Source organism: Lampris incognitus, chromosome 1, assembly GCF_029633865.1.
Source record: "Lampris incognitus isolate fLamInc1 chromosome 1, fLamInc1.hap2, whole genome shotgun sequence".
In the NCBI taxonomy this organism is placed as follows: Eukaryota; Metazoa; Chordata; class Actinopteri; order Lampriformes; family Lampridae; genus Lampris; species Lampris incognitus.
Window position 1 is genome coordinate 141,892,598 of NC_079211.1, and position 24,350 is coordinate 141,916,947.

General features: G+C 46.3%; 1 protein-coding gene across 1 annotated transcript; it reads left to right on the forward strand.

The window, feature by feature from the left end:
* Positions 1-1,925: 1,925 nt before the first annotated feature.
* inpp5l (inositol polyphosphate-5-phosphatase L) lies at positions 1,926-24,012 on the forward strand. Its single transcript, XM_056288943.1, has 16 exons — positions 1,926-2,478; positions 7,894-7,935; positions 9,766-9,866; positions 10,374-10,461; positions 14,046-14,109; positions 14,757-14,860; positions 15,109-15,161; positions 16,878-16,997; positions 17,473-17,557; positions 17,831-17,926; positions 18,004-18,078; positions 19,323-19,396; positions 19,501-19,612; positions 19,714-19,782; positions 19,876-19,935; positions 21,411-24,012. The coding sequence occupies exons 1-15, from the start codon at positions 2,419-2,421 to the stop codon at positions 19,915-19,917; spliced, it is 1,185 nt and encodes a 394-aa protein (XP_056144918.1). The 5' UTR covers positions 1,926-2,418; the 3' UTR covers positions 19,918-19,935; positions 21,411-24,012.
* The last annotated feature ends 338 nt before the right edge of the window (positions 24,013-24,350 follow it).

Below are 24,350 nucleotides of genomic sequence, written 5' to 3' on the forward strand. Positions count from 1 at the left end.
CTCCCTCACGCCTCCGGGCGCTGGTGCTTCCGATGGCCTCACGGTCTCAACCATCCCACTTCTGACATCAACATACATACATTCAACTGAAAACGGGCTCTAGTAGTTACTTATGAGGAATCCGTGTAGTGTGCAACACAGTTTAAGCATTGATTTCCCTCTTAGGTTACTTGAAGAGTAAGTAGTCACAATAATCAGACCCAAGCCACTTAACCCTGAGGTCTGCGGGGGATTACTGCGTCGTGAATGAAAATTTCAATATTTGACGTGGTTTTAAGTGTGTAATTCCTAAGTAGGAGTGATGTCAAAAACTCATTTAGCACAGTTGTGAATGGATAGCCCTTCATAACTCGGCAAACAGTTCTTCAGAACTCCAGCACCAATGCAAATATCTGGAAAGCTGTTGATGCCAAAGTAGAACTCAACAACCTCCAGAAATAACAATAACTTCACAAAGGTTTAATGTGTGCAAGGGGTTCCTTTGCTTCGAAGCCCAGGACTTTGAGCCTGGTGGGCACAGCGCCTTCGTATTCAATTTATCAGTCAGTGGGCGCAAAAGTCTCCAGAGCAAAAGTCAGGGTGGGCATGGAGAACTCACTTTAGGGCATTCTGTATATTCTGATTTGATCTGAATGACCACACACATCCAGGAACAGTCTGTCCTCCCTCGGCGTCTTTCAGCGAATGTCATTCTGCTTAGACGTCCTCCAAAACACAAGTTAATCCCGGCTGTGACAAACTCTTGCTCACCTTTTCTGAGGGCTTTTCCTTTGAGGCGGTTTTATTTTTCCAACTTGTGGTTGGACAGGGTGACCTTTCTCTACGCTGTTTCGCAATGGACCTATTGACAAGGGTGGATAAAGCACACAATGCCTAAAAGGAAGAGTAAGAGGAAGCAGGGAGTAACCTCAAAAGGTTGGTTGTGTAAATGGTGCCATGGTTGAGCAGCTCTCCACCAGTACTATGGAGAGACACAGTTGGGCCTTTGGCCATCCCCACCTTGGCCCGGGCAAAGCCGGGGGAGGGCGGCCTGCAGAACCACTGAATGCAAACAAGGGAGGGCGGCCTGCAGAACCACTGAATGCAAACAGCCACTTCACAGACTTGGATGTTGGTATAAGTGAAACCTAAGCGGTGCAAATCTAAGATGACCCTCTGCTGTTCGTCCCTGATGCAACTGGATGGTGATAGGGAGGGCGTTGATAAGGGAAGAGACTTTATCGGCCCTGTGCGTCAGCAGGGCTCCAGACAAGACCCCAACCACCTCTTAAGAAGTATATTGTCGAACACATTAAGATATGGAATCTCCTATGCACAGTGGGCAAAGTATGTAAAAAGCATTATTGTGAAATACTGGGTGGATTTATTGTTTTGCAGTTTTTAAGGATTGGAGATTAGGTACTTGTGCCATCTGTACTGTATAGCCATCAGGAATGCTGGGAAGTCGGGATTTTATGCGTTACTGAAGCAGGACAAGGTCCGTTTTACGTAGGAAACCCCCCCCAACAAATTTAAGTGATAATAAATGGGCAGTGGTGTTCTGTCGTAAAGATAAGGCGGTGGGCACATATTTTAACAATTATTCCACAAATGTGGATTTGCAGGTTCGAGTGCAATGCCCCCACCTCAGCTGGAATTTCTTGGCCTGTTTATATATATATATATATATATATATATATATATATATATAGGAAAAAGTTCAGCGTCTAATTCAGCGATACCTAAAATAAGCGGGTACGTTTTCCTTCCTATAAACATTTCTGTGGAACTCGAGCGACAAGCAACAAAGTCAATTACGCCGCGTTGGCAACGAGGAAGAGTTGGTAATAAAACCTGTCAAGATGCGCTTCCCCCCCCCTTTTTTTTTTCTTCTTTTTACTCGCACGGCAGAGGGGCGGAGCTCCCGGTTCACAACATAACATGACTATAAACTGCCCTAGCTGGCTCCGCGGCGTTTCCTTCGCGCGGCAGATGTAAAGGTCCAGGCGTTAAGTCCGCTTAGAGCCCGTAGTCCAATTACCGCCATGAGGGCGCAGGGGAGATCCGCGCCAGCGCCGCCGTGCCGACGGTGGAGGTGAACGCCGCGCCACAACATGCCCGCGCCGTGAAACGACAACCCGCCATCAGCGAACCAGCCGCGCCGCGCCGAGACGCGTAACCGAGAAATAACAAGGCCGGTGTGTTGAGTTCATTTTATACCTTTTATTTATTTTTTTGGCGGGGAGCCGTCCTGGTGTACACTTGGGGCTTAGTACACACGGCAAGGCCCCGGGAGCGGACCAGCCCTCCCCCGGTAAGCCTTTGAAGAGTATATAAGACCTAGACGCGCGCGCGCGCGCGCGCTCACACGCGCGTTCGCGTCATCGGGTGACAGACGGGAGTGTGTGCGGAGCTCCTGCGAGGAGGCCGGCGGTTATTATGGAAACCTACACCGATGTGTTGCTCGTCACCGCCAACGTCGGATCGCTGTTTGACAACGTAAGTAAACCCACGCGTCTCGACCGCTCTCCTCGCCCGTGTCGTTGTCGTCGTCGTTGTTGTTGTTGACGATAACGTTTCGAAATGATGGCAACGGAGGATGGGGGGTAGGGGGGTAGGGGGGGTAGCCCCCCACATGAGTCAACTTCGCTCACAGGATTCACTCAAGATAGTGAGAACAGTGAACCAACGGTTCCAGTCAGACGGCTGATGAGCTTTACGTGGGGGGGCGGGGGGGGGCAAGAGAGTTGAGTTCCTTTACTGAAATCACACTGACCAGATTGGCGCCATGTGAGTGGTGGCCGAACTGGCGAGGTTAATTCCTGCGTTAGCGGCGCTACTTATAGATGAGCTCTATAGTGCGGGTCCCTAAGGGGGCCACACTGTTAAATGCCGCTCTCAGACCTCTTAGTTTCAGATGTCTTTGGCACACGGGGTCGTGGAAGCTACGAGCAGGAGTTGGACTGTAAGAAGCTGCAGCGCTGCCCAACAGGCGCGTTCAAGTCTAGCGGCCGCAAGAACGCAATACTATAGGTATCTCCATTTAGCCCACGGCTCCTTTAATCGTCGCCACATGACAATGGAGCACTGTTTTGTGATCACAGTTGAATTGGCGGCACGTGCCACATTTTTGGACTTTCTTCACCTTCCTGGACTAAGTCATGTGGGGCCTTATCAGATGTGGGTCTACTCAGTGTGGAGCTCGGTGACTTGGCTTGTAAATCGTGGAGTTTTTGACATTAGTAAACTTACAGTGGCACGGGTTATGATGTAAACGGAGCTTTTGAAATGACTTTGGGCCCCATTTCTAAATGAACACCAGGTTTCTCAACTAGTTTTTTTGGACGAAGCCCGGCAGTCGTGAAACTTTCAGGCATTGTGTTGGGGGGAGGAGGGAGCATATACTCATGGAAATTTGGCTCGGGACCATGTTTCCGCTCACCATAGCTGGCACCAGTAAAGACATGTTGGATCCCATTGTGGGAAAAATCTGTAAACAGATGAATATCTTCCCTAGGAGACCAAAGCTTTTCTACTTATTTGGGCCCCCCGGATTTACATAAACAAACACTTGTAAACATTCACCCAGTCTTCAGGATAAGGGCAAGACCTTACAGTACATCACTGTACGAATCCAATTGCTTCACAGTACTGACTCCCTGAGTCTCTTTTATCCCCTACGGGCAAGTTTGACCCATCCAAGATGGCTAATTTTACCCAAATGAGAAAGCTGACCTCTGTTAGAAGTATAGCATATTCTTGAAGACAATATTCTTGCTGATATTAAAGACCTGTAAAATGTATAAAATCGTGCAAGAGCTTCGCCTGCTTCGTCAAGTTACACAAAATTAGTTTACACCATCTTAAGCTTGAGATGGAGAGTACTTGTGTATTTGACAGACCTTTGCCATTACTACGTAGCTAATGCAGCCTAGTACAATCGGCAATGATAGATATTGTGCTTGCCTCCTCAAAAAGAAGGAGGACATTTTCACGTTGTTTAATTTTATTCAAACAAGTTGTGTTCTTTAAAAAATAAACTTAATATGAAAAGTGAGATCGTTATTGGAACAGCTCATTGGCAAACTTATTACGCTGTTATTACAGTTCAGCCAGTTTTGCATTGAATTTGAAATACTGAAGGAAAAGCCCAAACTTAATCACATTTCTGCATCCGGAGGATGGAGCCAGCTTTTACCAAGGCCTCTCTCAAAGGGCATGGTAGAACAGTGTCAGGCATGCTAAGCCAAACATGCCTGGTCTTGCTACTTTAAACAGCAAGCATTGTTTGTGTCTGAGGAAAAAAAAAGAAAGAAAGCACGTTACAAAAACAGAACATATTTTGATTTCAGGCATCACACGATTATGAGGGACACCAGAGGTTTGCAGGTTATGTACTTTCCAAATCTAATGTCACTGTGACTTTTTGAATGGCCAAACATGCAGCATCATGTCTCCAAGTGGGATGTTGATGGAATTTCTTTACGCATGCGGCATGTCACTGTGTGCAGTTATGAATACCACTCCCCCCTAAAAAACCTTGTTTTACTATATACCTTTTGGTCCTTGTTAGAATTGAATTATTCTGTCCCAACAAATGAGATTCAGTTTGACAGGGCTGATATTTTTGTGCATGAAATATTCAAGCACACACATATCATTTTTTTTGTCTTTCATTTTTTGGACACTAGAATAATGCACGAGCTGCCCTTTAGGCCACAGTGGTGGACCTAGCCCTTCCCAACCATACCGTCATGCAAATACATTATGCAAAGCCTCTAGTCCCGTGGGAACCACAGGACTCTGCATGCCCAAGCTTCAAGGATATGACGTGTTCAAATGCCACAGCTTTTCTCAAGGACAACTTGCCGACTTCACGGACAACAGTATGGGACTTGTAATGCTCGGTCAGAAAAAAAGCTTGCTGCAGTATAAGTGAAACATTTTTTTGTAGCAGCGTCAGAATCCACTGACGTTAATTCAGTCAGAAATCACACGGAAAACACTTTGAATGCGCAATAAACCAATGACACAACGCTTTTAGTTGCATGTCCACTGAATCTAGCCACACTCGAGAGAAATGCGGGCATGTTTAATTTTTTTCACAACAGACCTTTGATTGACAAGTTGAGGGTAAATCAAACTGGAGGGGATATGCAAGTTGTGAACAAAGCGCAACCTAAGTGAGAAAAGACGATAGCAAATATTTAACTTATAAAAGCTGGCAGGCCAAATCACGTAATGTTAGCTAAAGAATGGCATGGACAAGAGTTGCTCCATGCTAATGCTTGTTCCATGAATGAACAAAGTATAGGTTGAGCTTTGCAAGATTCAAAGTTTAATCACAGTGAATAAAGTGTTTGTGACTTGCTGATTGTGGCTCACTATCATTAAGAGTTTGAATCTCAATTGCACATACTTGACTCTCACATAATAAAAACCAGAATGCGCTGTTCTCTGGAAATTGAGCCTTATCCAAAATTGCATGGATATTGCATTGTTTTCCTCCCGTAGGGTTTTTGAGTAGGAGTATGCTGTGGAGTTGATGTGGCCTGCGCTGATGGGTGCACCAGGGTCGCTTGTGACCAGACTTTCAGAATGAGAAAAAGGATCCTTTAAGTGATACTGACATGAAAATCTAAAAAGTCTTATTGATAGGCTATGTTCTGAGTTGGAATGTGACCACGGAGAAATTCCGTGGCCAAAACAGCGCATCTGCGGCCACTCGAGAGAGATCTGTGATTGACTGTAGATGGTGTCCAATGTCAAATTGTGCCGGTGGATACGTAATACCAGTTAATTTGCATATAGGGTGTGTCCGTAGCGTAGCGAGATGCTATAAAACCATGGAAAAGCCGTTCTTTCACCCCTTCCTGCTAGCTACTTGGCTCGAGTTTGTGCTATTTTGCTGAAACTTTATTATCGATCTTGCTACGACGTATTGTTATCTATCCATCTATCTAACAGTTATTTGTATCACCGAATCCTCCTCTTCGAAACTGTAATCCTCGCAGAGGATCTCCCTCTCACCCTCCGACATTTTTTGTAAATAACAAGTGACGAGCAGTACCGAGCCCCACCCACCCAGGAAGACAGTAGCCAATAGCTTTGAATTCTTAAAACCACACCTATTTTCGGCTGTGATTCAAACTCCCAATGTTAAAAAATGTGTTCAGATGGGGCATGTCAGTCTCTCTTTAAATCCCCGGTCCTTTGCAGACATGCACAACTGAAGCGTAGGAGACTGCAAAGGCACATACTGGGACGGGGCCCAAGTGGCACTAAACCAAAACCAGTTAAACCACTGATTTATATCAAAATTTGTGTACCACTTAACAATAAGACTACCCTTATAAAGGGTTTATGAATGCTTTATAATTTGTTTACTAATTATGTTTTGAAGCATTTATAAATCATCAATAAGCTCTTATAACAGATTAAGATTTAAAAAAAAGCAAGGGACCTGTTGCTTGCCAAATAGTGAGCCGACATTAACTGTAGTTAAGCCTCTGATCTCATTGCTTCGCTAGCAACTAGCAAGATGAGATTTAACAGAATAGATAAAAAGTGCAGCAGTAACTTGATCTTGCCAAATAGTGATCCTGCATTGATGTATGATAACTGTTTAAAAGTGTTTACAACCTAATTATAAACCATTTATAAACCCTTTATAAGGGTAGTCTTATTGTAAAGTGGCACCAAAATGTGTGATGTAAAAATAACATAAAATTTTACCCATTTCAAAGATAACAATCTACTTCTGCATTGTGGAGATTTTGTCTATACAATGTTTTAGGACGATATCTGAAACGCCAAGACTGTTTTATGACACTAATTTACTTAGCAAATGCCTCCAAACCATCCTGATGGCTGGGAATGGTATTTCTCACAACACTCGCAGTCAGTAAGATGTAACTATGTGTGGGATTTTACTATTAGCACCTTGTCATGTATACCGTTAGTAATTATAGTTTGTTCTCCATATGCATTCATTACATGTCACTCTGGTTTACAATGTCAGCTAAATGCCTAAGGTGTAAATGGAAATATACCTAACAGGATAGGCGTAGTTGGTAAATTTCAACCATGACTGACTTATAGTGGTGTGTAAAGTTTATCTGTCCACTTTCCTTATGCATGTTTTATATGCTGTGCTGCCAAGTGGTCGTGCATTATTAAACTCACTGAGACTGTAAATGAAATTCAGAGCTACACAAATTAACTTGACTAAACCTACTTTTGTGAATGCTAAATTCAAGGGTGGTTGGATTAGAAAATGTAACGCTTCACTTATGTAGATGATTATACCTCAAGTAGAGTCATCCTCTGTCATTAGTGTGCAGAAATGATGGCAGGGCAGTAATCAAAATGTTTGTTTGGAGCTGGGAATGGATGAGGTTTGTGACATTTGACAATGCAATGAGTACTAAAAAGTTTACACAGACAGTCATTAATATAGAATAGAGTGGAATGGAACTTTATGGTCCAATAAAGGCTGGATTTTTTTTCCTTTTGTCTCTCCTCAGACACACTAGATAAAAACAGCAGAAGGACATACATAAAAACCCAGAATACAACACATACTTTACAAAAGCAATCATATACAAGCCACATAAGGTCAAAGGTAATCTAGTTTTGATCAGTTGACTGACTGCCATTGGGGCAATAGATTTCTTATTTAGGTTCTTTTTTTTTGGCTACTGGCACTCTAAAGTGTCAGCCAGAGGGATATGGAAATATATTTTTTCAAGTTTTTTGTGATACCCTATAGACATTATCAGAATTATGTTGGGGTACTCAGCAGGTTGAGATAAAGGCTCACCAGATTGTGTTTCTCAGTATTTCACGATTGATGCTTGAGTGTCATAGCAAGGAGCATTCTTGAAGTAATAAGGTGTGTTTGTCACTTTGCAGGTGGGCGAAATTCAAAATGAATGGCTACGAGAATTTTATAAGGTAAGTTTGGGCTTTGCTTGTCGTCAGCAGTGAGCCTGTGTAGACACAGCCTTTTTTGTAACTATTGCTGAAATGCTTAAAGCTATGCACACAGTGTAAGAGACAGCATACCATTGCGTTTTTTTCCGTTCATTATGGCAGAGTATGATTTATCTTCCCAGTTTGTCTGGTTTACATACACTTAGAAGTATGTTTAGTTACGTGTGATGTGTGTTGTTGAAGCACCCAAACACATTTATCTTGTGCTGGTCCACTCTCTCAAGTTGCTGGCAGGGACGATATTACATTGGCAGGAGGCTCGCATTTCACTCAGCTACTCAGTATTCCACAGCAAGACCAAACGTTGCTGCTACTTCTCAACTTCTGATTTGATACTAGCACGGCGCCATTTTTACCACTCTCTTAGTGTGGAAAAAAAAGCTTATCATGGCTTAATGTACCAAATCCTCAACCAAAGACGGACAAATTTCTCTCATACATTTCTTGTCATAAACACTTCCACCTGTCAAAAAAAAAATCAAAACTGAAATTCTGTCAGAATCATGGTTATCAGCCAAGTAGGTTTGCACATACATGAATTTTGACCCCTGTTTCTTGGTGTACTTAAGACGAATAACACAACAACAACACACAGTATGGATGGATGGAGGGAGTATGGATGTCATCCCAACATTGAGCATTTTCCTCTCCATTATAAGGAAAAAGCTTAACGTGGGTTAATGTTCCAAACCTACTATCAAAGATCACCAAATGTCTCTCAGACGTCTCTTGTTAAAAGCTCTCCCCCATCCTTAAAAAAAAAATCTAATTTAAGTGCATAAAGATTTCTTCTAATGTTCTGAATTAATAATGGGCGTCCATAAAGAGGAAAAAGCTTAAGCTAGCTAACGTCCATACTCATAGGATCTCGGTATTGATTTTTTGACACGTGAAAGTGTTTATTACAAGACACGTGTGAGAGAAATTTGATCGTCTTTGATTGATGTTTTGGTACATTAAGCTACGTTACCGCCTGTTGGTTTGGCACGCTCTTCACAACGCGTTCGTTGTGTAGAGTAGTGTAACGTGCGTGGATAAGAAGACACGTTGGCCGCTGGCTGGCGGGTCTGACCCTTTAGTCGAGCGGTTAGCGATGTCTTCTGCGGTGCGGGCGGTACGGGTTCACTTCCCGGCCGCGGCAGTTCCTGTGGTTGCGTTGTCCCCCGAATTCGCTATATTGGTGTCAGAAGTGGGATGGGTCCGACCGTAAGGCCATCGGAAGCGTAGGTGCCCTGAGGCGTGAAGGAGCCTAGATGCTTAAGCGCGGGGACGCGTTTCCCGAAGGAGGGCGGTAGTGTAACGTGCGCGGATAAGAAGACACGCTGGCCGCTGGCTGGCGGGTCTGACCCTTTAGTCGAGCGGTTAGCGACGTCTCCTGCGGTGCGGGTTCGCTTCCCGGCCGCGGCAGTTCCCGTGGTTGCGTTGTCCCCCGAATTCGCTACAGTATTGTAACCGGTTATTTTCTTGCCCGGTGCGGGATTCGATACGGGGTGTACTGCACCACAAGGCGACATCGTTAACCGCTCGGCTAAAGCGTCAGACCCGTTAGCTAGGGGCTAACGTGTCTTATTAGTAGTTTACAGTAGCATGTTTTTGCGTTTTCATTTGGACAGATTCTTTCTTCTAAACAGTGCCTGTGTCGACGGGATTTAACTTTAACCGATAGCTAATCCGCAGGGCTGAGGGAACATAGGGGCTAGCCCCGCATTGGCTTCAATGCACTGAAAAACGATGAGCTCCCGCGGGACCTAATTCCTCTGTTTTGTTTTTGTTTTTTTTGTTTTACAACAGACTGTACACAAGTACAAGCCGCAGTTCATTGCCCTGCATTTCCAGGAGGTGGGAGGAAAGGACTACACGGTCAACATGGGCCACGCAGAAAGCTTCTTTTGGTAGGATGAAGACCAGATGTTGGGGTTTATTCTGAAAGATTTAGCGCGTGCCGAAGGCGGTCCGTCCATCTTAACTAAACCCCAGTCCTCGTGATAAGAAATGGATGTTGCTTTGTTATTTTTTTTAGTTAGATCAATTTTAGCTGGGACGGCCACCAAAACACACAAAGTTGTTGTTTAGGCCTGCTAGATGTATAGTAGGTTGCAGTATCACGAGGAGGCAAGATATAAGTTTACTGGTTTAACAGAGAACGACTGGTACATGGGTACACTACAATCAGAGGCGCTGTCACTACACTGAGTGCCCTCTAGCGGCAACGTGGGCTTTATAGGCCACTGTATTAATGCGAACAATAAAGTAGTCCCACAACACACTAGATGGCTATTTGGAGAGAAAAAAAAACCAAACACCATTCTCATGTTTTTCGTCGCTTGTATCTTAGTTTTAAACCATCAGATTTCGCCGTTCACATGCATTTCCTAATACACGTGTTTCCTTGTGTGCAGGAGCATTGAGTCAAGTGAAGAAATGAGAGAATTTGACAGAGCCTGCATTTATGTGGACAACCAGTTCAAAGCGGAGGACAGCTTCACGGTGAGAGCAAAAGGAAAGCCGTTCCCTAGCCGGGCTGTTCGCCTCTTCTACCACTAGATGGAGCCCTCCTCCATGCTAGTGGTTCGTCTTGGTCTAATGCACCTTCTAGCTGTTGGATAATCTGCTTAAAACGTCTAAAATAAAATCCAAACCCTCTAGTGTGCATTAGTTGCTGCTGCCTTACGAACATGAGTTCTGCACAAGGAGCAACAGAAAGCCGGGGTGAATGAGAGTTTGTGATTTTCATTATTGTCATCTCCCATTCCAGCCAATTTGGTCGTGGCACGGATCAGGTTCTCACCATTTTCCCCTTCTCACCATCTTCCCAACACATAAAGCCTACCAGTAAATTATCTGGTTAGCCTCTTGCTTTAAAGAAAATATTAAGAGAAAATTATATAAATCCATACCTTTGTGCTCCTCGAAGACCCAGTTTAGGATTCATGTGTCACAGTCACGCCACGTGCTCTTCCCAATGTCTTTAAAAACACCAAATGCTTTGTTTGTCCATCTCTACAGTAATCTGAAGAGCTCTAGATTTAAATTCTGCATGTTTGTACATTTTTTCTAATTTTACCACTAAAGGATTCAGGGTTTGGGCGTTAACAACCGGTTCAGGCTCATTGCTGACTTTTGACAGCCATTGTCGAACAACTGTGAAACAGAGGAACAATGGGATCTTGCCCTAATCTCTTTGAATATTCTGTTAATATTTTTCATATATGTTGACTTATAGCTCAAAGTGTGGGCTGCAGTGGGATGCATCATTTATTTTGCAGAAGGTTTTTAGGTTTGTCCTGTGTGCAGCTGTAAGCCTACTACAGAAAACAAACGTGCACAAGTAAAGCCCCAACCTTCATGCCAGTCACATTGATCTTAAAGATCTAGTAGGATACAGTGTGCTGCAATACTCATAGTTACCTGGTGTGGGCACCAACAGTGGTGAGGTGTTTAAAAGGAGGTTTATAAAGATATTCTTGGCACTACTCAGGTCTCGTATCCTCATCTATCCTTTAACTCCCAGTCTCCTTTAAAGCTTTAGTCTGAGCGTGTGTGTGTGTGTGTGTTTCAGTTAGACGAAACTGCTATTATGGAGTTGCCGGTAGTCCACTCGTGTTATAAGCACTGCCTCAATCTCTGCACCGGTCGTGACAGCCGACTCTGGACTCCCACCTCCTCTCAATGACTTCTTATACCAGAACCAATCTCCAGTTTTATGCCACAGCAGATACGAGCTGTGTCAGCTGGGTTACTTGTGAGCATTGTTCATAACAGGCTGACCGGTGAATGCCGGGGCTCAAACTCTGTCTTGGTAGGGCACATCCCCTAAGTGAAGAAGGTGGCTGAGTATTTCTCAAACTATTAACCCTTACTCCTCCCAGGTGATGCCCACAGACTGGACTTGTGACAGTAGGGGTCAATGGTTGTGTCTTTAGGCCGAGGTGTGTGAAGTAAAGGGGAAAGTCAATGGCCAGGTGTGGAGGAGACAGGGCAAAGTCAATACATTTAACTCTAGATTAAAACTATTGATCCCCGCCCATTTGTACACGATAAATAAAGTGTGAGGGGGGTCGGCAGACAGCTAGGACTGCGTTCCCCCCGTGCCGGAGCGGTTGCACCCTCCATTCCTTGCCCTGAGAGGGTTGCACTCTCCCCATGCCTCATTCTCATTTCGTTGGTGCCACCTGCATTGATTTTCAATTTGTTTCCCCCTGGCTTCGGATCATCAGTTATATGGCCAAGAGAGAGTTTGGGGGGGGGGGGAGCTGCTTTCAGAGGGGCTGCAGAAGCAGAGGGGGGCAGACTTGCATGCATTCTTGGTACAAATGGTGTTTTGATAAAAAATCACTTGTAAGTCAATATTTTTTTATTAAACTGTGCACAAACCTGATTGATGAAGATGGGTGTTTGGCAGAGTATGTGGAGGAGAATAACTATCTGCACCGGAGCACTTGTGTGTGTGCGTGTGTGTGTGTGTGTGTGTGTGTGTGTGTGTGTGTGAGTGTGTGTGAATGTGAGTGTGTGTGCGTGCATGCATTTGCATTAGTATTTGTGAATGGGTGCCTCACTGTGCATCATATATATATATATATATATATATATATATATATATATGTGTGTGTGTGTGTGTGTGTGTGTGTGTATATATATATATATGTTTTTTTTATTATCTATCCATTTATTTATTTAGTTTTCCTCATGGCATAGAGAAAAAAATCTTCACTTCTTATGTAGGAACAGTCTATAGCTGGGTGTTTGTTTTTTAGAGTTAAATACAAGGAACCCCCCCCCCCCCCCCCAAAAAAAAACAAAACTCGTCAGTCACTCATTTCTGGTCACAGGGCCCAGCCACGGGGACTCTTCTCCATCCCATGAAATGAGGATGGCTTTGGCAGTGAAGATGAATGGTCTCTTCAGGGAGAGATCTCTCATGCTGGGGCTGGTTGGGTGCAAAGCGGGCCGTCACGCCCCAGACCCTTCGGGTGTTGGCTGATTTTTCTTTGCCCCCCCCCCCCCCCCGTCACAGCCGTGGCGCTGGCAGACAGGGGGCCTACTGCTTAATACCTTTTAAATTGTTTTAATTTTCTGTCTTTATTGATCTCCCGGGGCATGATTAATCAGATCAGTGGAGCAGGCGGTTAGTACATTAAAAATTGTCAGCCCACGTCAGGGATGATTGGGTGCTAAAGTGTGTGTGATACTGTCTGTGCATGTGTGTGTGTGTGTGTGTGTGTTGGTTGGGCGTTTATGTGCTCTTTGTATGTCTCTAGTTTTTAACTTTCATTTATGTCGGGGACGGGGGAGTTGTGTTCATGCTCTGTTTGCTTAACTCCAGTACCGGGGCTGTTCTTTTAGCAGCTGCCCTTTGCAGCAATTGTACGCAAATAAAGATTTTTTTAAATTTTTTTGCAAAGCTATTGGATTTAGACCTTCGGATTTCACGGCAGATTTTCGCTTTCAGAGGCAATCGGCAAGCTGTGAGAATCAAACAGAAATAAAAGTGAAACTTTAAGTAAAACAAGCAGTACTGCTGCAAGATTATTGCAGGATTAGCTGCACAGCTCACAGCTAGGATGGGTTCATTTGAGGTGACTGAATTTCCCCAAGGGGGTTAATAAAGGGGCGGCACAGTGGCGCAGTGGTTAGTGCGGTCGCCTCACAGCAAAGAGGTTTCTGGGTTCGAGCCCCTGGGTAGTCCAACCGTGGGGGGTCGTCCTCTTGTGTGGAGTTTGCGTGTTCTCCCCCGTGTCTGTCTGGGTTTCCTCCAGGTGCTCTGGTGGCCTCCCGCAGTCCAAAGACATGTCGGTCAGGTGAATCGGCCGTACTAAATTGTCCCTAGGTGTGAATGTGTGTGTGTGTGTCGGCCCTGTGATGGACTGGCGGCCTGTCCCGGGTGTCTCTCCGCCTGCTGCCCAGTGACTGCTGGGATAGGCTCCAGTGTCCCGCGACCCCAATGGCGATAAGCGGCTTGGATAATGGATGGATGGAAGATTACACGTTATCATTTTTCATGTTATAAGGTCATTGTCTCTTCCTTGGGATTAAGTTATTGTAATATTTCCGCTCCTTCTTTCTCTCCGCAGGCTTTGGGAAGCATGTACTTCATCCACAAGGCACTGAAAAACATCTATCAGTATGATTTCACCGGTAAAGTAATCTCCTCCTGACTTGTGTGCCATTTCCATTGACTGTGAATACCGAAACATAATGACACGAGTTTTGTGGCCTCGTGACAGATCAGAGCAATTTTTTGCATTAAATATAGACAATGTTTTCATAACACGAACCAACCACTCCCCTTGCATCCTGTCTCATTATTTCCGTTCATTGCTTACACGACTGAGCGATGTTGCATATCATTGACAAGATCCCCGTTTACGGTTTTTTGATATCAGGCATGACTCATTTTGTTGAAAATCGCAGATTGATCGGTCGCCCCCCCCCCCCCTTTTCGCTCGACATTTGCAAGGAAACTGAATTTAAAGCGGCGCCGTTATCTTCCTGTTGCATAGTCCGGTCACGTTAGACATGAAAAAGCTCCGCGGAAAAGCTTATGGAAGGACCATAAACATCCTGGGCCTGCCACTTTCTGTGTGGCCCGGGCCGATTGGTGCTCGCCAAACGCGGTCTGATGGCTTGCTTATAGATCCTCTCATCAGGTATGCCACTCTGATGAGGTTAACACCAGTTTATTGATTGCTGTTTGCATGTTTTCTCACTCTTTTACCCCTCACGCCCTTCTCGTTCTCCCCCCCCCTCTCTCTCCCCCCCCCCTCTCTCTCTGCTCCTCGCAGTTAAGGATTTTAAGGCAGTGTCAGGGAAGAACAAGTATGTGGGCTCCCTGGACAGAGTAACCACAGCGGAGAAAGAAAAATTCCCAAAGAATTTCTGGCCTGACGTGAGTATATGTGTGTGTGGGGGGGGGGGGTGGGGGGATGGGGTAGGGGTGGGGGGTTTGAGTGGGCCAGAAGGAGATATAGGGACAAATGAGTCTACTGGGGTTGGAGGGGTTGTGTGCCTATTCTGACAAGAGAGATCAGACAGATTATCTCCACGAAAATCAATAACTACACCGGTTTGGCCCTCCGCTGACACAGATCGCTGTTGTTTTGTGACTCATTTCCATCTCTGTGTGGTCTCTTGCAGTTTAAGTGGTCCAGAAAGGGCTTCATGAGGACACGGTGGATCATCCACAACCAGTACGTATTCTGTGCCAGCCATTGCTTTCAACACTTGATAGTGAGACCACCGAAGCTGCACGATTCAGACTTGCCGTAGGTCAGATAGTTGACTAACGAGGGTTTTGGGTGAAAGTCTCGGCAGAACAAGCGGAGTGGAGCATTCGGGTGGATTGAGTGTATTTTGTTTGGCACAAATAGATAAACTTGTATTTTTTTCCCCCGGATCCCCCCCCCCTTTTTCTCCCCAGTTGTACCCGTCCAATTACCCCACTCTTCCAAGCCGTCCCGGTCGCCGCTCCACCCCCTCTGACGGTCCGGGGAGGGCTGCAGACTACCACATGCCTCCTCCGATACATGTTGGAGTCGCCAGCCGCTTCTTTTCACCTGACAGTGAGTTTCACCAGGGGGATGTAGCGTGTGGGAGGATCACACTATTGCCCCCCCCTCCCCTCCCCTCCAAAACAGGCGCCCCGACCGAACAGAGAAGGCGCTAGTGCAGCGATCAGGGCACATACCCACATCCGGCTTCACGGCCAATTGTGTGTGTAGGGACGCCCGACCAAACCGGAGGTAACGCGGGGATTCGAACCGGCGGTCCCCGTGTTGGCAGGCAACGGACTAGACCGCTACGCTACCCGGACGCCCCGATGAGCTGCGTTTTAATGTTTGCTTTCAACCGAGAGCCCCCAGAATTCCTTAAACATGACGTTAAAAATCGTACAAGTGTTGTTTATGACGATTGAATAAATGCTGCACGTTTTGAATTGACTAAATTAAGGGGGGGGGGGGGGAGACCGGACTCGGAACATCCCCGAAATCAAATGAGCGTTTCATCGCCCCTACTCGAGATGTTGGGAGCGCTCACCTAAAATTTCTCACCGTTGCCCGCTGGCTGAAGGTAATGTTAGTTGAGCAAACACCTGGTGTTTTCCCAGTGCCATAATCACTGTTTGTCCTCCTGTGTCGTTTCCGGGGGACGTGAAACAAAAGGGCTGTAAGTCCGTCCTCCCAGCGAGTCTTTCAAACCCAGTCGCCGGAAGACTTTGGGTACCCCACGGTTCTCACACTTCACATGTTAACCCGGCCGAGACGGGACGGCCGTCTGGTAATCAATGAGGCTGCAGCCAGAAGGTCGGAGAATCCCGGCCGCGGACAGCCCTGTCCCGTTCCCTCTGGGTATTTCCCTGCAGCGCTGGAACAAAAAAAAAAAAACGACAGACAATTATTCACCGTGTCTGTAGTAGCTCCCACCGAGGCCGGTCTAGCAAACACCTTATGTTTTCTCAGTCCCCATAGTCACTATTTGTTCGCCCTGCGTTGTTGCCTGGGGGGGGGGGTGTAAGGGAAAAAAAAGAACAGCCTCGAACCCGCGTGTCACAAGATGAATCAACACAGCTTGTGTGTTGGATGCACATTAATTGTTTTGTGGTGACAGCCGGAGAAAAGGAGCGAGCGCTCGGCACGGAAGACAAATGGGCTTGTTTACTGGCAAGCTCTACCAGAAGGTGCACCCACCGATAAGAAGGAAGCGCTTCATACGTGGACACACCTCCGAGCGCAAGCACAGGCACATGCGTGCACACGTGCACACACACACACACACACACACATCGCACCGTACAGCAGGTTTTACTGTTGTTAGCATGCCCCCTGTTTTTTACTTGGTCTGTCACATATCACCATATTGTTTGTGTGTCTGTGTGCGTGCTTGTATATGTGGTGTGCTCTTCGTAGAGGTCTGGACCTGGTGAACGTCCACTTGTTCCACGATGCCTCCAACCTCATTGCCTGCAACTCCAGTCCCTCCATCTACTCGGCTAACCGCGCAAAGGCACTCAGATACGTCATCAACCGGTCAGCTTTCCACCTGTGCACGTCATCGCTGAACAATCAAGATATTGATCCGTGTCAGATTTTACATACAGGCAGATACTGTGGTCAATATCTTGTATAACAGAGCTGTATTCGGAATAAGCTGTTTGTATGTATCTTGATTTCCCCGTGACTTATCCGCGTATGAATCCACAGAAGGTTCTGGATATTATATGGACACGCATAAGCTGTAAACCTGCCCCGGTATCCGGGCAAATGTCCTTAATTATGTCACCTAGGTCAGGTTTCTGTTCAGCGGGGGTACAGGCCTATCACGGCTCTTGTGAAAAAGCGTATCGGAGTGAGCTCAAACCGACTCGTAGATAGAATACTTTTCTGCCCCGGAGTTGTACCCAAACGTCTGGATAATGTGTGTATAAATGTACTGAGGGATGGTCTGAGAGGAGACGATCCCAACGCGGAGCTGCGGCTCATACCAGTTTTATGGTCTTTCCAGGATATCGGACAGCAGCAACACCCCTCTCCCCTTCTTCCTGTTCGGAGACTTTAACTTCCGTTTGGATACGCTCAGTCTAGTCCAGGTAGGCCGTGATCTGTGCACGGTTTTTGTGTGCAGGTTAGTATCATCAGGGTGTGTAGTCCGTTGGTTGTTTGACAGTGAATATAGGAATTGTTGAAAATATTTGCTTCCAGTGTGCGTGTATGCATTTGTTTGATACTATGTAGTCATCGTCTTTGTGAGTGTGTGTGCGCTTGGTCAGTCAAAATAATATCCGTGTAAAATTGTCTGTTGTAATAGTCTCACTGTGTGTGTGTGTGTGTGTGTGTGTGTGTGTGTGTGTGTGTGTGAACAGTACCTATCCACTTCAGCAGACGTGCAGACTGTGAAGAAGGACAGCAGTAACGAAGTGGAGAAAATCATCTGCGAGGCGAAGGACAACGACCACAAGGTGATTTCAGCAGCCTTACCGCCAAGTAAACAACCCCTCTACTGTTTGTTTACCGCCTGGTTTTTTCCACGCCGCAGGTTCTGCTCCATATTGAAGCCAAGCTGTTTGCCTACCTGCACCAGGCTGTCTTCAGGGAGGACAATGGCAAAGCAGTAAGAACATAACCTGACCTTTCCCCTGCTCGAATGATATCAGCTACAGTAACCTCTGAGAGTCTCTGCTCCGACATTGACCCACATTATAGAGACCGCTGGGCTGCGGCAGTAGATAAAACCCGATTAACTTTTAATCTTGTGCAATTTGATCGGCGTGATAGTACTTGTTAAATAACCACCGGAAGTTTTGAAAGCTCCTTTGATATTCCACGTCTGACAGGACGTGGAAGCGGGGCAGGCCCATGCAGACCGGCAGTTCCGACAGTCTGGCTGGCGTTTGTTCCCTTGGACAGTGATTTTTGTTTGTTTAGCTTGGGAATTTATTGGATTTTTTTTTACCCAGACCCCATTAAAACGTTATCGGGACTTATTTAGAATCATCGTACAGACATTTACTTGGTCACTCCAGGGTCGATGAAACACACCGCTTTGCTGAATCTTCTCACCGGGCGTCAGGACAGTCCAGTGAGGCGACCGTTTGAGCATTCAAACACAACGAATGATGAAAACTCGCCGTACAGTCAAATGTATCTTGATTTATTTTGACTTTACTCGGAATACATTTTGAACGGGAGCAAAATATGATTTGGATTTGGAATTATTTTGGAATTATTTGGAATTTGGATTTGGAATTTGAGTTGGAATTTGATTTGGAATGACCTCTGATGACTAGTAGTTCTCCTGCTTTCTTACCTTAAATGCACTTATTGTAAGTTGCTTTGGACAAAAGCGTCAGCTAAATGACTAATGTAATGTAATTACATTTTGTAGGTGATAAAATACACCCCAACCATTTATAAACTTGGCCCTTTTGAGGGCCGAAGTCCTGGTGGTAGCTACAGCCGCGGTGTGGAGGCCGCAGGGAAAACAGATTTGCAGAAGTGAAGAATAAAGTCCTTTCGATTAGATGGGAAAGTATGTTCGGTGACTATTTTGTCAACAGAGCATATTTAGACCTGTCCGTTGTGCTGTGAGCTTCCTGTTTTTGAAGAGGAGGTATGTCATGGCTTTTGAAGGCTCAGGCGACCGCCTCATCGAGCTGTGCTGCAGCCCGCTGAGGAGATGCAGCGAAGTGATAAGCCTCATAATACCGGAGCAACCGGCGAGGTTTTCGTCTGTGCTGTTCTAAATGATACCCGGCAACGTTTTAATGTGGTCTGGGTTGACAAAACGGGAACATGTCCTTTAAAGATATCCTGTCGTTCTAATAAGAAACGTCTTTTCTACCCACCTCCCCCCAGCTTTTGAAATACGACAAAGAAGTCACGGCCTTTCATGATGTGGTTAGAGAAGAGCAAATCCTTTTCCCACCCAGGTAAGCGTCCAAGCCGAGCTACTGGCTTTAAAACCGCCGTGTGTAGACCCCTACACTCATCTCTCTCTCTCCCTCTCCCCCAAACTCTTGTCTCCTTACATCAGTTACCCCTACAGCGAGGAGTACACCAAGCCTACCCAGTACATGAACACACGCTGTCCTTCCTGGTGTGACCGTATCCTCATGTCACATGCTGCCCAAGAGTTCATCCATAGAGTCAGTTCCTGCTGTTTTGTTTTTTTTGTTGCATTTTAACCACTTCAAACTCCTTCAGCTGTCTACCGGCTATAAAAAAGGAAGTTTGCTTTTCTTTGCAGAGGGAGGACGCTGAGAGGAGCGTGGTTTATAACACACTGGGTCCTAATGTCTGCATGGGAGACCATAAGGTAACATTTTGGGTAACAGCAGTGGGCTAACAAACAACAGCTGTACAGTAAACTGATCTAACTTGGGTGTATTCCCTTCTGTTTTTCCTACAGCCTGTTTTCTTGTTCTTCACACTTAAGACAAATCACCACTGACAGGGATCCCTTTAGAAGGTAAGAGTATGTTCCCGTAGGAAACAGAAGTCGCCGACTTCTGCAAAGATACACTTCTGAAAGTGTATCTTTGCACTGCTCAATAAGTGAGTTTGTGTGTTTTCGCGCACGTGTGTGTGTGTGCAAGTGTGAATGTGTCTCTCGGTGTTCATGGATTCCAGTGGGACCGTAGCGCCAGAATGATCACAGTAATCTCGCTCGGCTTCGTGGGTCTAGTCCCCGGAGTGTCATAACCAAGGCTGGCCCAGCGGGTTGGAGATATCTGCTACGATGAAATATTTCCAGGACACAGCCGGTTTCCTTCGTGCATAATGTGGTTGGACCAGCGGTCATCAGCACTTTTCTCTGATCTATGTCTATCGGATCCTCTCCTCTGTCACTGTGGCTACACCGAGTGCAACGCTGGCCCTGCTCTCCATTAATTAGCAGACGGCCGGTCGGCCGGAGAGACATATATTGTGCTGGGCCAGAGTATTGGCATTTTTACGGCAGTGATTTTGTTTTGCTGCCATTGAAATGGCTTTTTCAAAGGCTGTGCAATTTTTTCATGAGCATCCCTGAAATGTATGATGAAATGTATGTATTGGAGGGACACACAGAGGTGTCAAAGGGCTTTACAAATTTAGTTGGGTTTGCTTTGAAGAAGTGATTCAGTGTCCCATAGCTCCCTCCGTGTGTGTATTGGCCTCTTCAGGATGTCTAAGAAATGTTATTCCCGCGGAGACGTCATTGAAATTTTAGTTTAGTGTCATTGACACGGGTCATTGCAGCCAAATGGTCACCGCAAGAGAGCTGTTAACTTCAGAGGAGCGATGCATGTTGTCAAAATTAGCATTTTGCTACTTCTAACTGTTGAAAATGGGAAGTAATAATGAATATGAATTTAAAGGAAACATTGGGAAAAGGTTAGTTAACGTGACTTGTTGGTTTTCAGAACTATTGCAGTGGCACTTCTGTAGCCAGAGATGTCATTGGAGATGTAAAAGAGTAATGGCGTGGTCATTATTTTGTGAGATGGTATGACATAACATCTCATAATATCTCAGTCAACAGACATAACATCTCAGTCAACAGACATAACATCTCAGTCAACAGACATAACATCTCAGTCAACGACACAGAAGGGAGCTGTTATTTTTTATCATAGGAGTGTTTTTTTGTGCAGGTGTCAGTGTTCAGCAACATTTAAAGAGAAATAGCTTTCAGAATAATGGTTTACCTCCGTAGTGGGACAGAATTTATTTTTTCCTTGTGTAATGACTGCTGGGATAGGCTCCAGCGTCCCCGTGACCCTGAGAGCAGGATAGACGGTTTGGATAATGGACGTGTGGATTGTTTAATGATCTGTTGAATAATGGGTTTTCTTCTGACGGGTCTATGGTTCCCCGTTAGAGCACAGCTTGGTATTTACTCTGTGACAGTACCAATACAATGTCAGTGTCCTGTAAACATGAACGTTTTCCTTTACCGTCCAGGTTTGTTGTCCTTTGGAGGACCTGCCACACCACAGTATCGATAAGAGAGGGTCCACGACACGATCGCTAAGCACCGCATCCTCACCTCGTCCAGCCTCGGGGCCTAACTGAATGCCACCTTCACCCCCCCCACACATCGCCGGTGTCCAACATCAGATCATCCTGCAACCCATTGATTCCCGCGGCTGGGGTTGACATCATCACAAGTTTGATCATCACCGGCAATATGGATTTTTTTTTTTTTGACAGACAATTTTCCCGATCTTCCTCTCGGCCACAGATCTTCAGTCCTCTGATGACTCAGTGGCGCCGGAGAGGATGCCGGGACTCCCTTCTTGCAGTCGGCGACTTCTGTTTCCAGCTCCATTGCAAAAAACTGCTCCGTAAATGTGACCAAATGGTTTGTAACTGTGAGTTAGCTCTTGCCCAGGACCCGTGTGAATATGATTGTGCATGTCTGTCGGGTAAGTCGATGGAAAGACGTCAAGTTGCGCACACACCCACCCACGTACATGCATGCAGTCACGTATACACTTGAGTAAGAAGTGTAAACCAATCTTAAAGCAGCGCGGGTGCACCAGTAAATAATGAGCATCACTCCTGCCGACATGCTTGCTCGATGTTATTATCTTTATTTGGCTGTTTTTATTCAGTTATTTATTCTAAGAACACTGTCAATATGAGATTTGTACACGGCGGGTAAAGAGGACACAGGAATGCTGCTATCTCAGTTTGTCGACCAACCTCACACGAACCCACACTCGCTCTAAAAGGGATCTCCCACACACACACACACACACGCGCCATCTTTTATAGTTTTCGCCACCTACTCACAGCTCGTGATGTCTTGGCTGCAGTGAAATTAAGACTGTGTGTTGAATTAGGCTTGTATAGATGTCAACCAGCTGTTTCTGGCATCTGTAAAGCTGTGGAAGGGGTTGTCGACAAGTGTTTCTGGAGCAATTAGACCACTAATGTTATCGCTAAACAACCACAAATACTTTATAACCTCATATTATTGCCACATCACTAGACTGACGGTCATGAAACAGAAGTGTAGAGTCTCGCCCACCTTGACTTCATGTGATATAAGTACAAAGACCATTTCCCGGGTGTTGTAACACACGCCGTTTTCTATGTAGCATGTGGTAACTACTTTATACTGTTTATAACAAGTGCATTATTCTACGAGCTGTAACCAGTCAGTTGTTGATTCTCTTTAATAACACTTTTTACCCTACAAGGTGTACTGACAGTCGAATTTTGTCTTCGCCTCTGCACCGCACGGCGAGTTCCACCGACACGCCCCCCCCCCCTTCTGCTTTGGCTGGTTCCGCGTCGTGTCTTTGCCAAAGGACCGTCAACATGTTTACCACGCCACTGTCACACCGGAATGCGGACGGTTGTTATTGACTTACTGTACCGCCTGATTTCAGAGTGTGCGCACACACACACACACTGATAAAGGCACATACATAAACACTGACACACCACTCAACATGTGAATGGTGCTAGAAGAGGGATTTTTTTTGCCCCCTCCCCTCCCCAATTGTATCCAGCTAATTACCTCACTCTTCCGAGCCGTCCTGGTCGCTGCTCCACCCCCCTCTGCCGATCCGGGGAGGGCTGCAGACTACCACATGCCTCCACCGGTACATGTGGAGTCGCCAGTCGCTGCTTTTCACCTGACACAGTGAGGAGTTTCACCGGGGGTGGGGGTGGGGTAGCACGTGGAAGGATCACGCTATCCCCCCAGTTCCCCCTCCCCTGCTGAACAGGCGCCCCGACCAGAGGAGGCGCTAGTGCAGCGACCAGGACACATACCCACATCCACATCTGGCTTCCCACCCAAAAGACACGACCACTTGTGTCTGTAGGGACGCCCGAGCCAGCCAGAGGTAACACGGGGATTCGAACCAGCGATCCCCGTGTTGCTAGGCAACGGAATAGACCGCCGCGCCACCCACACGCGCTAGATTGATTCCGTAGTTGTGTATTTCTTGATCCGTAGCACCAAATGTGGATTGTGCGTTTGTGTAAGTGCGTAAGTGATTGGCCGGTCTTAATTTTGGATGTGGTTTTAATAATGAACAATTAAAAGACTTGTTAATCGGTATTTTTTTTTTCAAAATCTTCTTGAGGCTTTGCAAGATGCCCCCACACACCTTTGCCACAAAGCACGGTGTTTGCGCACCAGTCCCCAAATATCTGTGCGGAGCTGGGCTCGCGGGCATGCTCGTGTAACGGGCCTGGTCGCGGAGACGCGGAGAGGCTCGTGCGAAAAACACGCGTCCCCAAAGTATTGTGCAGGATCAATAACGCACGTGTCCGAGCGGAGGGCTTAAAGGGCCCCTTGTCAATAGCGGCGCTGTAGCGGCTGATTCATGGTTTGGTCAATGCGTTGTAATGCTCGCCCGTCCGGCGCGCGGAGGGTCGATACGGGGTCAATACGACCATTACTTCAAGCCGGCGCGTCGCTTCTCTGCAGCTCTCATCACACAAACACACGCATGTTCACGGTGTTTTACTTTTGTGAATAAAGTATTTTCTTGGAAAACCCCCCGTGGAACATCGCTCAGCCCCCCCTCCCACCCCCCGGTTTCTGCAGTGTATTTTTCGTCCGCCAGGGGTTTGGGCTGCCTTCTCCCCGCTGTGCGTTCAGCGTTTACTGTAAATCACGAGGTCTCGTGAGTCACGCCGCTTCCGGTAAGCGACACGTGGCGGTGTGTTCTTATCAGCCGTGCCCGTGTTTTACCACCGCAGGAAGCGGGCCTGCGTGTGGAGCCGACATACTTCCTGCCACGGGGGGGATCCTGCAGAGAGGGTTTCGAACCTACGAAACGCTGTTTAGTGAGCCGCCGAGGACCGGGCTCGGTCTCGCTCCCTGAAGGCAGTGTGGAGTCTTGGTGAAATAAAGTCGATAAACATCTTGATATCACC